The 20,175-nt window shown below is 38.1% G+C and overlaps 1 protein-coding gene across 6 annotated transcripts in view; it reads right to left on the minus strand.

Annotated features, from left to right (window-relative positions):
- The window catches only part of RAPGEF4 (Rap guanine nucleotide exchange factor 4), a 139,902-nt gene that overhangs the window by 18,166 nt on the left and 101,561 nt on the right, over positions 1-20,175 (minus strand). For all 6 annotated transcript variants that reach the window (XM_056496602.1, XM_056496606.1, XM_056496604.1 and 3 more), the window contains 10 exons: positions 17,595-17,683; positions 15,632-15,710; positions 11,097-11,247; positions 9,816-9,904; positions 9,361-9,391; positions 9,035-9,113; positions 7,720-7,866; positions 6,453-6,550; positions 3,463-3,588; positions 2,824-3,002 (listed from right to left, as the gene is read on the minus strand). In XM_056496602.1, coding sequence (XP_056352577.1) covers positions 2,824-3,002; positions 3,463-3,588; positions 6,453-6,550; positions 7,720-7,866; positions 9,035-9,113; positions 9,361-9,391; positions 9,816-9,904; positions 11,097-11,247; positions 15,632-15,710; positions 17,595-17,683 — 1,068 coding nt within the window. The remainder of the gene's footprint in view (positions 1-2,823; positions 3,003-3,462; positions 3,589-6,452; positions 6,551-7,719; positions 7,867-9,034; positions 9,114-9,360; positions 9,392-9,815; positions 9,905-11,096; positions 11,248-15,631; positions 15,711-17,594; positions 17,684-20,175) is intronic.

A 20,175-nucleotide genomic window follows, 5' to 3' on the forward strand; every position in this document is an offset into this window, starting at 1 on the left:
GAAATAAAGATGAAAAGCAGACAGGATAGGCTGTCAGTGATAACCTCTTCCCTAGGCATGAGTAAATCCATAAGGGATATCTGTCCACTGCCCATGACAGGATTAGGAATAAATTAGGGCAGGGTAAAATAATTAGTAACACAGCATTAGTGGTCAAACAAAGTAGGAAGCTGCAACTGTATCTTCAACTTTTAATTTGAATCTGTTAAGCAATACACTTTGACAAAGTCCCACTTAAAATCCATCTAGATATATGATGTTCTACCCCAGATATCCTGTAAATTCTACACGGTCTAAAATAAAAAGCTCTGTCAGATAAAGGACTCCTGTAAGGCACAGACAGAGTCTGGTCTCCAAAACAAACGTGTATGTGGTTAAAATCTCTTGCTACTTACACAAGCATATTCATATTTGCATTTTCTCTATAGAAACACACTTCAGAAATTTCTCACAGGTTCCTGGGGCTTATAACATATGCACATGTATGGAAAGAACGATTTTCAAAAACTGAATGAATGTTTTTGAGTACACTGATACACAAGAAGGCTTCTAAATAGCCTGTGGATATATCTGCAAAGAGGAAATATATACAAACTGCATTTGCAGATATCTATAAGAGTATGTGCAAGCACATCCCAGAAGGCCTTTCTTATACAATTGATATGGGAAGAATCCAATGTTGGAAATATAGTTCTCCCTTTTGTTTGAAAGTTTGTTCCTACAATAGCTGGAGAAAACACATGAACCTGGTAACCTCTACATCCTTTTCTAGCAGATGCTAAAGCGACACTGGCTCCTGGAACTGAAAGCACATGGGCACAGCACTTGGAGCCAGCACTTAGCCTTCCTCCTCCTGCACAGACTGGGAGCACACATCAAGGGTGCATGGGGTGGCAGACAGAATGATGTGCCTTCTGCAATGATATCTGCACCCCAAGCCACAGAACTGAAAAAAGCTTCTCAGTAGCAGTTATCTCTGAAAATGAGTACGTGCAAGGCATCTCGTTACCACCAGTCATGCCCAAGATTAATAGTGCAGCACTGAGCTGGTCTCCCTGAACACTTTTCTAATGAGTCTAGCACTTCTAGGTAGGGTAAAGTTCTCATTAGGCCTCAAGGATCTTCACAGGCAAAACTTCCTCAAAGATATTGCTTCAAGGTCTGGGCTTTTTCTCCCCTCTAACTTCGGTGCACTTTGTGTTTGTTTTAGTGCATGTGTAGAAGCTGTTACCATGGCAGCACTGCACAGAGGGCAGCAGCCTGGCAAAACTTCCCAGCGCCTTTCCAGCGGCTGGAATTAAACCTGCCCCCTTGGTTTGGACAGAGGAGAATCTTGTGCTTCGGATTTCTCTGCTTTTAGGAGACAAAGAGGACCCAGCAGAGCAGGCCGCTTTTAGCTGTTTATTTTTAGCATTGTAGTGATACCAGAAACATGGAAGTAAACAGGAGGTTGTCAGGCTGTTGTAAATAGCACAAGACTAAACCCATGACTCCGCGGAACTCGCAGGCTAGGGCGGTTTATTAAGGAGATATTTAACTGTAATTTTTAGGATACTTGATTTCAAGTGTTTATGGAAATTACTATTGTATCTTAATGACCACATTTCAACATTTTCCCGTTTCATGCCTGAGATTAGGAAAGACCCCGACGTCTGTGTGGGTGCCACTGCCCTCTCCTGGGCACAGACTGCCAGGCCGGCAGCTGCTTCCCTCTCCTGGACTGTGCAGTGACATAATGGAATATGTGTGTATTTTTAGAAACTTAAAGAGGTAAATTCTGTCCTCTGCTCTAAATATAAAACTGATCCTGCATGCCTGCCACCAGATTTTTAAAATCTTCAGCTTTGACCAACCATAATCCAACTGCAGGGCCCAGAGTAGCTGCCAGAAGGAAGCTGGTACTTGCAGAGCAAGGTGTGCTGGAGGATCCCCAATTTTGATGTGAACACACACTTCAGCTATGTGCAGTTACTAACTGGGACGAGGGCAGCATCACAGCAGCAGTAGTAATCTCTTCCTTTGCACAAATCCATTCAATGAAGCAAAAAAGTTGAAAGCTTGGTTTAATTGCAAGTAACAACATCTCTGTTGGTAGAACTGCCTAAAGGCTTCTATTTACAATGCCCAGAGTGTAGACAAACACTACAAACCTCAGCAAACTGTTTTCCAGACAGCAATGAATACACCATAAGCTGGAAAGGGAGGGAGAGTGTAACAATGATAAAAATCTGTACCTATGCAGGGCATGGATATACTCCTGCTCCCTCTGAAGTCAGTCACTGCCCTGCTCTTGACTTTTGGGAGTCAAGGTTGACATCTCTGGCATGAAAGTTGCAGTTTAAATTTGGATAGGAATAAAGGAAGACAGAAAGAATGCCTGCTATCCAACCTCTCCAGTAGCTTCTTGTCACTCTTGTGCTGAGGAGCCCAGAACTGGGCACAGTATTCCAGATGTGGCCTCACCAGGGCTGAATAGAGGGGGAGGAACACCTCCCTTGACCAATATTTACTAATTAATGTACTAATATTTGCCAATGTATGGAAGGGTAAATGAAAGATTCTCCTAATGAATTAAAATATATTTTCTCACAAATTTGATGTGTAAACATGGCCCTAAGAAATCACAGATCAAGGATAATGGAGAGTAGCACAGGAAAGAATATATATTAACAAGGTTCTATACAGTCCTATAAGAAAATGAACAGAATTACCAAATACAGAATGCTTTAACCTCTACTCTGTGTGGCTGTCTGAAAAGAGAAAATAAAACCACACTGACTATACTGAACCTCACTTCCAGCTCCCGTGTGAATGGATACTTACTGGGCTGCTATCTTAATGTATTTCTTTAACAGCTGAACACGCTTGCTGAGTTGAGAGCAAAGACAAATCTCGGTGATCACCCAGAACTGAATTTCATTGAATCTTCTTAAAAACAGGTCCAGATTTGCCGTGGTCTTTTTAAAATTGTGCCTTCCAAAAGTGTGATAGATCAGTTCCAGCTAGGAAAGAGAAAACAGTTTGGAATTTTTTTTTAAGTTGTGTTTCTTGGACAGAGGAAAGAGGCTAAGAATGATGAGGTAAGTATCTAGCCTGAAACTTGCTCTGCAGTTTACATTTCTACCTGCATAGATGAGAAGGATTCAGGTTACAAATCCAGTATAAAATAGCTGAGGCATAGTAAAAGTGTAACTACAGATTATATATAAACAGCTTAATACCTTAAAACAAATAAAAGTAATTCAAAAAGCAGCACATGCTCAGAAGAAGTCTAACTTTATTTTTCTATTTTGCCCATAAAATTAATAATGTCTTACAATTTCAAAACTTGTAGGTGGCTTTATTGTAGAATTTTTGAAAATCAAGTTTAGAGAAGGTTTTGGAAATAATGCCAAAACCTACTATGTACAATTATACACCTTCTAATAGATTCTAACCTGCTGAACAGATAGATCCTCATACCTCATGCACACAGTTGAAGAGCTCCCAGTCATAAATTGTCATCTGGTGTGCTAAGTCTTTGGAACTCATCAATTCAAATGTTCCTACTGTACCAGCAGATGGTCCTTCTTGTTCTGGCAATGGTGCCTAAAAACAGGAAAACATTATAAAAATATTTTAGACATGCTAAATAGTATAGTTGGTGCTTTCATTCCATTATGTTTCTAATATTTTTTTTTTCAGTGTGACAACTTTCCTAATTGTATTTCTAATAGTAAAACTGAAATTTGCAGTAAAACTGAAATTTGCTTTTAACCACAGGCAGGTACTAGGAAATGAAAAGCCCTGTGCAAAATCAATATCCAGTATGCACAGGAGAGTCAGGAAAATTCTGAAAGCTCTTCAGAGACACTCTAAGGAAATAAACCAGACCGTTCTCAGAGTGTTATATTTAACATTGTTTTAAAAATTGAATCTATAATACACGTTGTGCTAACAAAAGCATGTGTGTTTGTTTAGGAGCACAGGTCTTTCCAAAATAAGTTCTATGTTTCCTTTTTCACATACACAAATAACTAGGCCACCAAGGACAAGCCAAATACTTTTACATGTTCCTGATTCTAATGAGAATTAGCATGCTGTAGAAATCTTCAGTGATTGCAGGATCTCCTGATCACTTATGAAATAAACCTCACACTTTCTCTTTGACAGCACAAAAATTCGATGCACCATTTTTGATTGCAAATTTCTGGCAAGGCTGATTAAAGTGATATAAACACAGCCTTATGAGAAAGAACCAAGTACCAAACATTTCTGAAAGGCACTTCCATGCCACCCAATAAATGAGATGTGATCTACGATTTGGCACACAGGTGAAGTATTAAACAGAGATTTAAACATGGCTTGAGGTCCAGTCGGGTTTGAAGCAGTCTGCTGTGCATACCAGGGTGAAGTGCTTTGGTAACACCTGGGGATGGAGCACCCAACTGGCAACAGGCTCCTTGCTCAGCACACCCCACTGGAGCCTGCTGGATTAACAGACAGTTTGGATGCTGCAATGTAAGAAATGAGCCTACTAAATGAATCCTATTTTATATAAGGGTAATATATTAGCAACAGAAATAAGTCTGATCAGATTATTACGTCAAATCACTTTCTCAGTAACACAGAGTGTGTAGGAGCTTTACTGCTGTATGAATTCTTGCTTTGCACTCTAGGGAAAACTTTCCTTTCAATTATCATCATCATACAAACTAACTAAAAATTACTTAACTAAATCACGAATATTATCACAGTACAAGCTTCATCTATGATTTTAAAAAAGAGTAGAAAAGTATTCTCTAAAAAAAATCCAGGGTGGCCATTAATATTACAAATAACTGCAGATTGCTTTGAATTAGGATTTGAACAAACACAAGATTTCTTTAGTTTATGATAAAATATGAAATAGAAGTACAGCAGCTTTGTGTAGAAAATTCTAACTTGCGGAAATCTGTGGAAAGAGAATTGCCTACAGATTGAAAGACATCTTTTTTCCCCCATTTGGAGATGAACGCAACGTAGCTGTTACCATAACAAACACATATTTTCCAAGGCTAGGAAAGAAGCACTTAGATGCAAATTCACAGCATATTTGAAAATTCATCTACCCAGAACAATTTTCACATGGGAATGGCCAAATATAATGTGGATAAATGCTCATGAACAGGAAGCAGCCAGAAACTGAATGTGAAAGGATTAAACTGGGAGACAGCTAAGGTTGTAACATTTTTTGATTCATTTATACCTTTTTGAAAAAATGCAGCTGATAAGGGGTTGTAATTTGCTATGCAGTGCTGAAGACCATTTTTAAGGTGCTGAATGTACTTCCCTAATTCTTATTGAATGCAGTCTAGTTGATGAAAAGTAGCACATTGCAGCCCTATATCTTAGAGCTCCCTGCAGCACTCTGAGTACTTGACACATGGTAAATAGCACAGAGAAAAGGCATGGAAAGCCAAGACAATTTGCTGCCAAAGCTATGTGTACACAGACAATGCAGGGCCATACCCAGCACAGCTGTACTGATGCAACACCCCTGCTTTACAGTAGCATGCCCCATGAGGGTATCTACTTGGCAGGATTAATTAACCTTAAGGGAACACCAGAATTTAATAAGCTGAACAAGAGGTATCTCTGCATGGAACTATATATGCTGGATGTGCATTCCCTGGTTGCTAAATTGAAAGCAGCAGCAAAGCATAGATTTTACCATATCCATAAAAGAAATCAGGCATACATACTAAGTGGCTTGTTAAAAGCATACAGGAGGCTGAAACAAGGCTAGGAGTAATAGAGTTCATGCTGACATGACTTGGCAATGACATTTGTTTTTAATGAAATAAAAGGAACAAAAAGTACAGTCAAATCAAACTCTATAAAAGCAGACCCCATGGAGATTGCTAGAATGACTGTATAAACTGTAAGTACTTATGAGCAATTCTACCTAAGAAAAAAACAGACTTTCTACCAGGAATATTTTCTGTGGTTCTACTTGGAATTATCTCAGATTTTGACACAGTTATTTTGTGGGGATGAGAAATAAAAAAATGTAAGGAATTTACAGCTATAATCCAATCTCTAGAATGTTTTATTGGTAACAACTATCTTAGAAAATATATCTCTATGACTTTGAGGAGATAATTCTGTAATGAAGAATTACTTCTTGGTGGCAATACTCAGCTTTTCCTTAATGCTCAGTGTGACAGTAAGAGTACTGGGATCAAGTTCTATTCTGTGGATCAGATGGATGGATTTTTGGTCTGCTTTAGGGACATATATAACAAATATATTATATATTTATATATAACATTAGCTTGTTTTATTTTCAGGGCTCATCCTATCGCAGTGTGGCAAGCCCTTTGTTGCCAGTGTTTCCATTAGTTTTATCTAAAGTGTGAATACTGCAAAAAGGGCCAGGTGCTCAAGTAAACCAAAGCCCTGATGTTCCTGAGCACTGCACACATACATACCAAGGAATCGAACTGATCCCGAGGGCAAGCAAACAGCCGGCCATTAACGCTGAGAGTGGTGAACACCGAAACATCATGAGGCTTCAGCACGACTTTTTCTGTGAAAATGGAACAAATTTATACATAGAGAGAGAACTTACAGCAGGATTGATACACCAGCTGCACAGATCACCCTTCTGGGAACAAATTTTGTCCAATAATCCAATGTTCAAGATACAGAATAGAAGACAGCAAGGTCCTCTTTACTGAAGTGAAGATATATGATAAACTCAGCCCAAACCAGTCTCCTACAGAAACCACAATCCCTGTCCCAAACTGTACAGACAGGTGAAGAAGCCTGTGATGCTATCACAAGAAACTACCTGCAAATGTTTAGCCTAATTAGGGAATCCATTCAATCACTGCTGAGCTGTAAGCATTTGGAGAGCTGTTCTTAAGAGAAATTGCTCTGGAAGGCAGTAACTGCTCAAGGAGTGATGGACATGCATTACAACATTTCTAAAAAAGCACCATATCACAGGTAAAGAAAAGATAATGCAGTAACTTATAAAACAGTCTCTTCCAACATATGTTGGTGGTCAGCAAATCTGACAATAAAAAATTGCTTCAACTGCAAAAAGTAAAGCTTCCTGGTGCCAGTTCTCAGGAAGTGAGCCATTTCTGGCAGGCATCACTGTTTGCAAAAATGCCTTTCAACACAGCTCTCATTACCTCTGTGTGTCTCCACACAGTCATACTCAACCAAGCACTTGAGCAACACCAATTCTCCAGAAGAATTCACCCTTCCAGTTACTCTCACATTTCTACAGCCTAGAGGGGGCTCTGATCCCTGACCCTCTGCAAACACTAGGTCAGTGTGTTTGGCACGAAGTTGCTCTGTAGTGGTTTGCAGACAGAGCAGTCACTGCCACAATATTTGCACTGCAGTGTTTTCTGACACTACTGATTCCTGAGTCTAGCATGAATTTATCCACACTTACCTGCTATTTCTCTTGTTAAAAAGCTCATACAAGTCTAACAGGGAAGGAAAATCAGGGTAGCTGTGCTCTGCAACATGCAGATACACAAGCTTCTCCATTGGTCCTGCAACCCATGTGAGCTGCAGTCTGTGCCTGCAGTAGAAGAAGGACTTGCCTCTCAATTAAGACTTATGTGAGAGCTAAACACACACATAGGTATAAACCTTGACTGAACTAATCCTTCAATCCCTCCAAAAATTCTGCTTCACCGTAACTGAGGAGTATTCAAGATGATGTGAGTACAGTACCTCCTCCTGAACTCATCTTTACTATTATGAGGCCTTCTCCAGAGCCCAGCTTGTCTGCTACTGCACTGATCACTTCCTTCACAGAAGATGACACTGGCACACGGATAGTGGTGTAGGTTTGGTCTATGCAGTACACCTTAAACAGAACTAAAGAAAAGAACATTGCACAGTTTACTCCACGTGTAAAAAGCCATACAAATTTACTATACAAATTGTTGTCACTTCAGAAACCACTCCTCACAAATGAGACAAAGAAACAATAAATAATACATAGCTTCCCATTCCTCAGATGCTCTACAATTTCTAGTACAGAAATCTCTGATTTTCCAGAGGTTTGGATTTTGGATTTTCAGTGTTCAGTGAGCTGCCTGTCCTATGAACGAGAAAGGTGGAGCCATATGAAAAGAGCAGTTCTGCCTGTCAGGACAGACACAAGAGGTAGTATTTCCCTGGCAGCAGGAACTGATTCCCTCTTTGTAGGCCTAGAAACACCACTATGGACAACAGAAGCTGGCAGGATGTCTGCTGTTCATATATGATTAATTGCAGCTTTTAACATGGTTCTTCTATTGGTCTGATTTATGCCACCAGCTTTCTCAGCTACATGACCTTGAATTTTGTTACCTTGTTTTTACTGCTGTTCATTAGCAAGAGCTAACCTTTAATATCAAACATATTGAAGAAGCACCTGTTTTAGGTGATGAAGTTCCACAAAAAAACCATTAAGGGTACTTTATTAATAATCTAAAAATTACATATGCTGCTGTAAATTTTACCTTAACCTCTTCAGAGAATCAAACAACAGCAATAGGGCAAACCAGCAGATTTTAGTTTTTGGGCAGTGTGCCTAGATTCTCAGATTCTAGATAGATGGTCCATGGCACATTACCTGCTCCACTCCTACCTTGCAAAGGAACACCTGTACATTTTAGCTCACACTACACAGGGAGACAGAGGTTCAAACATGACCTTCAGCTTACACTCTTTATTGCACTGCCATTATCTGCAGTACAGTATCTTATTGGTTCTGCCCTGTCCTGTTCATTCCTTATTTTAAAGGTTTTTACATCTTCCTCTGAGGAAGCAGTGTTTGATAGCACAAGTAACTAAGGGAAAGACCAGGAGCATCTCTAATCAACAATGGAGAACAGTGGGTTAGCAAAAGCAAAGGGAGTTTGTTTCAGGCCAGGCTTCAAAACTCTAGGTAGGTACACTCATTTATTTTTAGACTTTTTTTTTTTTTTTTTTTTTTTGAGACAGATAAATTTACATAGATGTCAGTGGCTCAAGAAAACTCAGCAGAGAAGAAACTCACCTTCATCATTGCCCCTGATAGGCTGGCGTTTCTGTGCTCTGTCATCACTTGTGTTGAACAGCTGCAGAAGAACTTTGTGCTGAAAATGAATCATCAAGACTCATATTAATGCAAGAATAAACATGTGGTACACATGAACTACAGTACACCTCTTATCAATGGCAGGAAAAAGAGTAGCAATGCAAAATTTGACAATGTTAAAAGCGATCTCACAATATAACAATTGAGATATAGCTCATATATCCACAATTACTAAAGAGAAGATGCTTATGAATTTGCTGTGCTTAAGATTTCACTTGAGAAAATGGACAAATAAATTTTTTTACCTTCTTTTGTGGTGCTTTAGGTTCTTCAGAACTACAAAGGGTTAAAGCATAGAATATATAATTAAATATTGCCTGGAAGTTTTGTGTATAAAATCACCTATAGAACATAGACCACTTGTCAAATGAGCATATCAATATAATCATATTTATATGTGAAAAGACTAGATGATACCACAGTTAATCTATGACCAAGGCAGAAAAAATATTATACAAAGTTCATGTAAGCATGAAATAAGCTCTGTCAATCTCTCAGTGAGCGTATGGTCTTTGCAAGAATGATGTGGAAAAGAGAGCCATAGACATTAATTCAAATAAGCCTGCATGCAAACTTTCAATTTTGTATAACTGAGTGTCATTCACAAAATGGCTTTTTAATAGATATAACTAATAAATCTTCTTCATCAATTTACTGACAAAAAGGGCAGGGGAAGGAAAGAAGCAAAAATGATGCTTACATTTGCTTTACAATTTTCTCTAGCTCTGGAAGTTGCTCCTTTAGTGCTGCAATCATTCTAGTATCATCTGATACAGATACATAAAATTCCTGTAAATGATACAGAATAGTCTTTAAATAACTGTAGGGGTAAAGGAGCAGTACTCAGGAGAGAGGATTATGAGATGACATCTGATAGCTTAATGATAATAAAGAATGATAATCTGCATAGAGGAACACATGCTGGGCCCAACCCTCTATTACTTCTACTTGTTTATCTCCAGCTGATTTAAAGCAAGAGTTATCTATGCAGAAGGGAAGCCTGATGAGGCTCCTTAGCTCACTCTGCAGCCACTGACTGCTTGAGTAAAATCTGCATTTTCACATTGTCAAGGATAAAGACTAAAAAATCCACAAATAATCTAGCATGATAGTTTTTTTTATTTATTGCTGTTGTAGTCTTTAGTGCTTCATTTGCTCCTGAGTCACTGACTCTCAGCTACTCTAATTCACTAAGGTATCAACCACTTTTAAACCCTACTCAAATCTCTTCCTGTTTCATCTACATAAAACCATCCCAAAGAATGATCTCTGTGCTTGCAACTAGTGATTGTTCTTAATCTTCTATCATCTCCGAAACTTGAAAAGCTTTCCCATGTGGGCTTGTGGGGTGTCTACCATTCTTAAAGCCCCTCTCTATTCCCCTCTGCTAAATCTTAGATCCAGTTTTAAGCTCTTTAGGACAAGGACTTTCGTTCAGCAGTAACATATGGGGGTCTGTTCCATTAACACAATATAGAATAAGAATGGCAATTGCAATCATTTAACATGACATTGGCAGTGCATTCTTATCTTAGACATCCAAGGATATGGCAGCTACCACAAAGAATTTACAAGGGTTCTGAAGACAAAGATCTTAAGTTGCAATAGCTGCAGTACAGTTTTCATTCAAATGGAAAGGACTTTTGTTTCTGTAGAGTGGCAGCCCTCCAGCTCCTTCCTGGCACACCTCAGCCAGCCATAAACAGCCCTCCAGTTCAACCCTTAGAGCTCCTGAACCATTCACAAGAAAATACCAGAAAAAGCAAATTCAGCTACTGCTATAACACAAGCAACCCATGCAGTGCTTTGAAAGGGACCTGCAGCACTATTTTGAGAGGTCCAGAGGCTGGCAATGGCTCAAACACTTTTGTGGTGCCTTTACTGTCTGCAGCCAAACCTGAGAAAACAGTTATAAACTGAAATAAACTCTGCACTTTGGAATGACCTCTTTCACTTCAGTGATACAATGATTCCTTTATACCTCCAAAAAGGCCATTGCCGCTTCATCTTCTTGCAGTAAATCTCCATACAAAGCAGCCCACTGCAGAACCAGTCGAATGACTCGCCTTTTATTGTTGAGAGCATAATCCACTTTTTCCTGCTCTGTACCCTGGGAAGGCTGGGCATGATAGGTGCCACAGTGTCAAGGAAAACATTGAAAATATTACACCCAGTATGAATTCATGAACAACTGACCTCCAACAAACCACTTTCAAGGTGCTCAAATATAACTTTCCAATATACACTTCTAAATTCTGACATCCACTAGCATAACAATTTGCAAACTTTTCACATTCATACAGTGAATTTTCTGAAGGATCACAGTTCCACAACAGAGATGGTTGCTGTAGGAGGAAAAACAGATACAACACTTGGAATAACAAGGAGGATTAACCATGGAGACTAAAGAAGGATATTTCTCCTTGTTCCTCTTTGGAAACAGTTGAAGAAAAAGAAAAATGTCACTTTGTGTTTATTAACAATTCCAATTTTGCGTTTGTGAGGAAGACTACGAACGAACAGAACAAACCACCAGTGTTATTCCTTTTGTTTATACAAGTCATTTTAACTCAAGATGAACCAAGATGAACCTCAGTACCATTAAGGGAGGGGGATTTTGACACAGCCTAAACTGACTGTAGAAATACAGGGCAAAATAATAAATTTTGCAGTAGCCTCATTGTCATGAGGAAATCAGACAGTGCCACCATGTCAAATAAAGTGCATTTAGGACACAATACTCTGTGAAAGTTATTTTGTGATTAATAGTAAGAAAAAATGAGAAACATTTCATTGACCTTTTTAAAGACAAAGTGTCAACATTACAAAAACAGACAAATAGCTAAAAGGCCAAAAGTAACATTTAGTGAAAGGAAAAAACAAGAAAAAAAGTAAAGGCACAATAGGTAATAAATTGAGATAATTTGAGCCTTTAACTTGTGTGAAGATGAAGTATGCTCAGAAGGAACAGGATATGACAATTTGTGTGTCTGTTTCTCACTGAAAAAAGGTTAACAATACCTATTCAAACTGCTCCAAATAAACTGACAGCTGAGTAGGGAGTAAGTGCACAGTGAGTGCAGTTACATCTTCTACTTTGCTTCCCAGCTACAAGAATTCTGATTCTGGACTGATATGAGTGATGCCATTCTCAATTACATAGTAACATGAAACATTAAAGTACTGACACTCTCCCTCACAGCCATGTCCAGCATCCTTGCATCCTTTCAAGATGCACTTTCAGTTGCTGTAGCAAAATATTTTTTAAAACTAATTAGAAAATAAAAATATTAATGAGGTACAAACTATATAATATATTTATTCTAAGCTTATAATTTAGAAAAATTTCTCTAACAATACTATTAATAAAATGCAATGGGGAAAAGTGCCTATTAAATCACACTTCGAAATAATCCTGCTGCCCAAAGCTCCTGCAGAGTTTTGACATTCTAACAGGGTTACTGGGGACACTCATTTGACTGACAAACTTTTGGAAATCTGCATTTTAATTTCATTTGGAAAGGTTTAAAATGAGTAGAGAACTGAACATGACAGTATAATTAAGGCAGAAAGCAAGTCAGAAGGTCATAAGAAGTAAATAATTCAATGTCTTGGAGAGCAAGTTTAATATTCTACTGAGTCATTTTTCTCATGCCATATTTACTTTTCAAACACTATAATTATTTAATGCATTTTTACTTTCTTATTAACTGACTCACCACAGGCACTGGTAATTTTTCTGTATTTTTACTGCTCATTTATATTGATTTCTCTCTTATTAACATTATCACTGGGTAAGTCAATGAAGGGTTCTCACATTTTTATGTGGTCTTCAAGATGCAGCTTCACTACAGACTGCAGTCAGAAATAAACTGTGATATATACTTGTAACAAGTGCTAAATATTTATCAACACTACTATGGTTAGAGCTCAATACATACGTAGGTTTCTAATTTTCTCTAGCATATGCTAAGAAATTGAAGCAATTCTGAAGGCTGTGCTTCCCTGCATAGGAAGACTGGGCTATATCAGGAGCTGTGCAAAATCACTGCTACAAAATGATGCAAACTTTTTTGGTGGCACAATGGTAAAGGAGTTTAGCAAAACACTCATAGAGAAAAGTGCTGAAGAACTATCATCTACAGAGAGCAAAAGAGGAGTTTATACTTTTTAAGTATTTGGGCAGTGGTCCTTTAAAGGTGCACTCCTGTACACATGCTCACACACTTGCACTAACCCAAGTGCACTTTTAGAGTTCAATTTCAGGTTTTCTTTCAGGCCTTTCCTGCCTCCCTCCGACAAGCTGTAGCTCTGAGAATTTGTCCATTTCCATTCTGTGAAGAAGAGAAAAGGGGCCATGATCCAACACACAGGACTTATATCCTGATCCAGGACAGGGGAGCATTGTCCTTTGCTTGCCTATAAAACAGAAGTGATTTTTAAAAATACTGCAGGATCTATATTCTTTAATGACTGAAAAAGACTTGGTGTGCCAAAGGACAGCACAGAATAAGCGTGGAATCCACAGCAAGCAATAATGTTACTTAGATGAAATGGTGCACCTGTCCATTCAGGATTAAAAGAACTCACAAATGACTGCTGTAAAAGAAGTGAAAATCCAAATAATTTATACCCTCTACTATGCTTGAAAGCACTTTAGTGGTCCAGCTCTACTCATACTAGCATGCTGCCAGCTAAAATAGTATCCTAAGTGGGTGTAGGAAAATAGACTTGTTTTGATTCAAAATTGGGAGCTGAAGCAAAAAGTCGCTGTCTGAATCACCTTTCTTCTTTTTCTGTTTTAATTTCCTCATTGAGCATAACTAATCTCTCCTTAGTCTCACAGCACTGGCGAACACTTTTGTTGTGTGATTTTGCTCCAAAAAGATGAGCTTTGTTAGGAACCTTTCAACTCTAACAATAAATTTCAATGGTACAATCAACAAAGCCACAGTTAGCTGTTCCATATTCAGAATGGACCAAATAAATAATAATTCAGCTCCAGGAAAAGCTAACACTAAAGCATTAGCATACTTCCAGCTCCTCTCTGAAAAGAATTAACATGTTGCTTGCCATGACCCACTGAAGACCATGGTCTTAGCATCCTCTCCAGAACAGATTTCATCATGAGTGAATATTTACCCTTAAGTGTGATTATCCTTAACTTTGATAATCAGAAAAGCTTTTCCCCTGTAAAGATTGAGGTACATTTTCCTTATGGGTCTGATTTTCCCAGTTATTGGATAGAGGTATTCAATTATAACTGAGGATATAGAAGCCTGACTCCCAAATGGACTGACTGAACAACATGAGCTAAATGAATCAGGACAAAACATCCAAACATTAAAAATGCTGCCACTTCTTCCCCTCTCACTGCTGTCAGCAACATCATTTCATAATACTTTTGATATCCAAAACAATGTGATTTTGGAAAATGTGTTTGTTTCAGGTGTGCGGACAATCTTCTACAGACCAGTTTCATGGGTCCAAAGGTCTTCAAAACAATTACTCTCCTCACTAGTAGTAACACAAATGGATTCTCAAGCTTGCCAGACAAGGACACAATGCTCTATTTTGTGGTTTCAGGAGGTGAGCTTTCCCAGATGTCACTCGCCCCACTGAGCTTGAAGGAAAGCATTTTCACACCATTGCAATTCTAAAAAAATAAATAGGGAGCTAAAGTTATTGTACCCCTGTCAGAATTCTATAAAACAGAAAACATTATATGTTTATTTAATGTTCCCAGTCACTTGATAGCTTCAAGTCACTGTGCAGAAGGAAAACTCTCAATGTCCAACAGCTCCCCAAACTAAATAACCTGCCAGTAATTGACAGATGGACATTTCACAGACTCCTGTGAAACACGCAGAGTATGAGAATCACCCCCAGCTCTCAAGGCTCTCCACTATTAAGATTTCTTCTTCTAGCATTCACATCCAATTGAAGTTTCTTGCAGTTTGTTTGCATTTGCTATAGACTATTATTACAGATTATCACTACTTTTTCAAACCAATTAGGACAGCACCTAGGAACTACTTGCCCATTAATCAACAAGTTCAGTCAGCCTCTTGCTGGAGGCAGTATGCAGCTTGAAATCTATAAAGTGGACCACTGAAATCACCAAGACATAACTATCCCAGTTAAAATGTAAATGCTGTAGTTCAGCAAAACCCAAGAAAGACAGGAAGGATACAAGAGAGCAACCCAAACTTTTATGTCATTTCACTTATCTGGTGGAGGGACAGTACATTTATTTCCCTTGGAACAGTAATCAGCACAGGAAATATACAGTTTTCATGGTCTGTACTGTATCTCATTATGGGTTATACACCATCCATTTCAGAGCTGTTGAGCTACGGACAGGTGCTAGTCAGACACTGAGAATCTACTCACAAGGCACAGAATTCATGGAAGTGATGTACTTCTTGAGAGAGGGAAGCTTCACTTTTGTCACTGGTATAGTGGCTAAAGAGACTTAAAAAGACTTAAAGAGACTTTTCTCTTAAAAAAGGATATTGTGCCATCAAGGCTGGGCAGAGCTGACTATTTGGCATAAAAACACAGTGCATCATAATAAAATCATTTAAAACAGAATCTGTGAAAAAAGAAGAAAACAGTCAATTAAGCCTCTGCAAATAGATTGAGGATTTCAAGAATGAGTTTTCTTTCACCTGAACTATGTTATTAGCCCTCTGAAGAAAACAAAGTGGTCTTTTTGCACTTTCTTTGTAGGCATTAGGTACAAAAAAGGGTAATGAACATATATTAGCAAAATATTAATCTTTTAGTCTTGTCTGCATCTATTTTATTGCACTTATGTTAACAGGCATTTGCCAGTGTCAAAGAGAAATCTGCACAGCAAAAAGCCCTACATCTGTGCTGAAGTGAAATGTTTGGATATACTTCCCTGCAAGTGCAGAGTTCTACACAAGGAAGAATTAGGCCTTTCATACCTGGGTACCTAAAAAGAGCTGTAACATTTGGCTTTAGGAGTTACAATATCAGGCAGCACACTTAGTATATCCTGCAAAGGAGAAGGCAAATAATTCCATTCTTTGTTGATTTCCTAGCAGTGAGTAGAATGTCTTAAAAGAGATAAATGGATGGTAAAATTTCTGGGCTTATTTTGATTCAAAAGTATCACAGCTGCTACAATTACACTAAAACATCTATGAACAATATGACTGACATTTTCTCTGGCAAAACCCAGCAAGCTATTTTTTCTGCTAAAATGACCTGTGGTAGTGCTGATGTAAATCCCAGTTTGCCTTATCTATTTGTGACAACAAGAAGGATTTATAAAGCTTGGCTGCAGAGGCCAGAATGAGTTTGGTAGGCTTATATGGAATCACTGAAAAACAGAGAACGCAATACCCCAGAGTGTAACTTATTTTGGCAAAAAGTTTAAAATATCTTTTAGATATTTTGTTTTTGAAAAATATATAATACATGCATGCTGCAGATAGCAAACTTGTGATTACATGGCTGCAAGCCTCAAGAACAACATTCTGTTTGTAATTCTAGTAAATTCTAGTAAATAGGTATCTATGGAAAGGATCCCTTTTTTTCTGTCTTTAAAGTAGTGAAAACATGCCCTTTAAAAGGATTTCTGTAATTTTTCAATTATTCCATCATTTACGGACCACTGTACAGGTTTCTCCAATACTATGAGACCAATAACAGATGTATTGGATATAAGAAGATTTTTAATATATACTTAGCAGACTTCTATAGTGCAAAAAGAACCTGCAAAAGCAATGTTATGTAGTCTAATATATATGTCTATGCATTATTTTATGAGAATTATGAGGATTTTTTGTGTTTGACCCTTCAAAAATTTAAATACTTACTAAAATGTAAGTCTGCAAATACTTATATCCCTAGATGTAAATTCTCTGTTCTCTGTACATTAATGAAAAGCAGCCCATTAAGTGCAGGTGCAGTGACCTGCATTCTTGGGACTCAGCCCATGTCATGCTGAACTCTTCTCCTTTGAGTAACAATTCTTTTTTCTCTGCACATGGGAAAGTATCACAACTACAAAATTCAAATTGTGATACTTTAAATGTGATATAAAAATTTGAGAACACTTACACCATGTAATATCTGCAGGTATCAAGGTATTTCACAGCATTAAAGTGACCTCCAGAACAAGAAGCACCATTACTAATGGGGTGCTCTGTCCAGGCCTTATGGCTGTGCCTAATTAAAGTTGTAACAGCTGGTCTGGCACGTTGGAGGATTTTGCTGTTCTACTATGACCTTAAAGTACAAATACAATAGAGCAGGTTTGGAAAAGTGGATTGCTATTTTTAATTCTGGCTTTCCTCAATTCTCTTGGGGTTGTTTCAGGGCAGTAGACAGCTCTTCTTCCAGGAAAAACTACCACTGGGTGCTTTTCAAAGCATCACATTGCAGTGTTCCCCCAGCAAATCCATCTTATGTGGCAATAATAAAACAGCTTCTGCCGTATAGATACCTGTTGCTTCATTTAAAGTTGCTTCAAGGCGCATAGTTTCTAGAAAGTGCTCTAAAATTTTCTCTGGGGTTCCTGACATCACAATATACCTGAGGGAGGGAAAGGAGCAGTTAGCATCTCATAACCAAAATAGCTAATCAAGAAATAATTGTGTACCAGAAAGTAGATCAGGACTGCTGTGCTGCTCTGTGCCTAACAACTGCTCTGACCAAAATCTGTGTGTGCTTAGGACAAAACCATTCACAATCTTTGCTGGCTTCTCCCCTGTAAACCTAGGAGCAGTTCCTAGGTTTCATTCTCCACCTTGCCCAGGGATGAGAGACAGCCCCCTCCTCACACAAGTACTTCAGTATAACACCACCGTGGTTATACCACATTCAGATGAGCTTCAATGGTCCAAACTCAGAGTAGTACAAGCAGAAATGCTCCTCCACTGAGAATAAACATCTCAGTAACAACAGCAACTTGCAGTCATTAAAGGGCCTTAACAGGCTCATTATGAGACTGAAATAAGAACTAGTGTGTATCAGTGTCAGCACAAGGAAACAAATTGTTTCAGCATCACTGACAGAGGTTGGTCTGGGAAGGTGGGTGCAGATATGAAATAGCACATATCTTGAAATTTGTGCAATGTCTTGCACAGCTGAAGTAAGTGTTTCAAGTTGATAAACTGAGGATTGTACTATTTCCTGGAATTAATTTAGTGAGGTGAGAGAACTAGTGCTTTTACTTCATGAAAAAACCCTGGCAAGATTTTAAGTACCAGCAGAATATCATATGATATTGGAAAACTTGTCCTGTGATCTTTTTTTCTTCTTTTCTCATGGATCAGATTTTTTTTATATTTCCCTCCATTTTTTCAATCATTGCATTTTTTTTCTTTTTTTTTTTCTTTTTTTTTTCTTTTTTTTTTATTTTTAGAATTCACCTGATAAAGTATGAAACTTAAAAAAATAAAAGAAAAAAAAAGAAAGAAAAAAACCCAGAGAAGTGAAGATACTCTGCTCCTGCTGAGAAATAAGTGGTGGAGCTGAGCTCCTGGGAGCTCCTCCTCACTTTGAGCACTGACCGTCACAGTTCTTTTACCTGCCAACCTCTTTGGAAGAACTGTATTGATGTCCCAAGAACACAAACACTTGTTAAGCCAGTGCACATTCTCACAGAGATACTAACCAAGTATCTAAGTGAGTGAAGCAGAGAAATCACAGGTTGCTGTACTCTGAATATGAAAGTGAAAATGAACAGTGAAGTGACTGGCAGGGCTGCTGAATTCATCCTGCACGAGTGTGATCACCCATAAAGAGTTAGATCGTGGGAGTGGTAACTTCAGAGCCAGTCCTCCCAAGCAAAACTGTCACTGTTTGAAAGCACAGCTCAGGGAGCTGTGTAGGAGCTCTGTCTCCCCCATAGAGGAGGCAGTGGAATCCAAACTGTAACCAAAAGGATCTGCTCCCAAACTGAAGTCTTCCCCAAGGCCAAGATGAGAAAATTAGTTTCTTCCTGGGAAGAGGAAGTTAAGTTTCTCTTAAGTTAAGTTAAGTTTTCTCTTTTGGGCAGTCATTTTCAAAAGTACTGAACACTCAACTAATACATCCCAGTAACACAATCTGGAAATCAAGAAACATTGGCAATTTTGGTTTGGACTCTCAAACATAAATGTAACCACTTAATCTATTTACTAAGAAAAGAACTGTCATCCTCAAACCCAGTGAACTCGCTTTGAAGACTTTAAACATAAAGACACTCCCAACAGTCTTAAAAAAGTAATTCAACTGGTGAAAAGCAGACAGTGAACCTTCAGGGTACCTTCCTCTTATGGCTAACTTATGTCTGTTGGTCATAGCTACCAGGAAAAGCTCTTGGGACACATTTATAGCACCCAAAACCTGACCTAATGAGTAAAATATTTACAGAAATGAAATTCTGAGCTTTACCTGAAAATATTCCTGCTATGTAAGACCTAAATACAGCCTAATGTAACCATTTACCATAAATATCTCTGGCTACTTTTATCAAATTGTGGAAAAAAAAAAAAAAAAAGACGTTAAATAATACAAGTAATGCTGGTGCAAAGAGTTTGCAAGGAAGGCAGTGTTTCAAAATGTTCAAATGGAACTTTCACTTTTGGATGCTTTTGGACATTGAGAAATACCTCAGACCCAAGAAAATGGATTTAAATCTATGACCAACTTGCTGTGCTTTGCAGTTGCTGATGCAAATCACTGGGTACAGTAAAGTTCCCCTCATGTAGATAAAGAAAAACTTATGTAAGAGTACACAATTACCTGATAGTACAGATTGTTTTTCTAGATGTTTTAATAGATCAAGTGAAAAATGAAATAGAAGTTCCTGAAAAATGTAAAATGTGCATATTAAATGCAAGGAATGGTTTATTCAACCTTCACAGATCTTTATAAACCTTTGCATTCAGTCATGCACATAAAATAAGTATATGAAATCCCAGATGAGAAAAAAACTGTACTCAAGTTATTACACAATATATTGGCTCTTTTTTGAGAGAAAGTGAGGTTCAGGGTAAAGGATGCAAAACTTGTTGAAATTGTTTGAATGCTTCTGAAGA

This window comes from Oenanthe melanoleuca, chromosome 7 (assembly GCF_029582105.1).
Source record: "Oenanthe melanoleuca isolate GR-GAL-2019-014 chromosome 7, OMel1.0, whole genome shotgun sequence".
Classification (NCBI taxonomy): Eukaryota; Metazoa; Chordata; class Aves; order Passeriformes; family Muscicapidae; genus Oenanthe; species Oenanthe melanoleuca.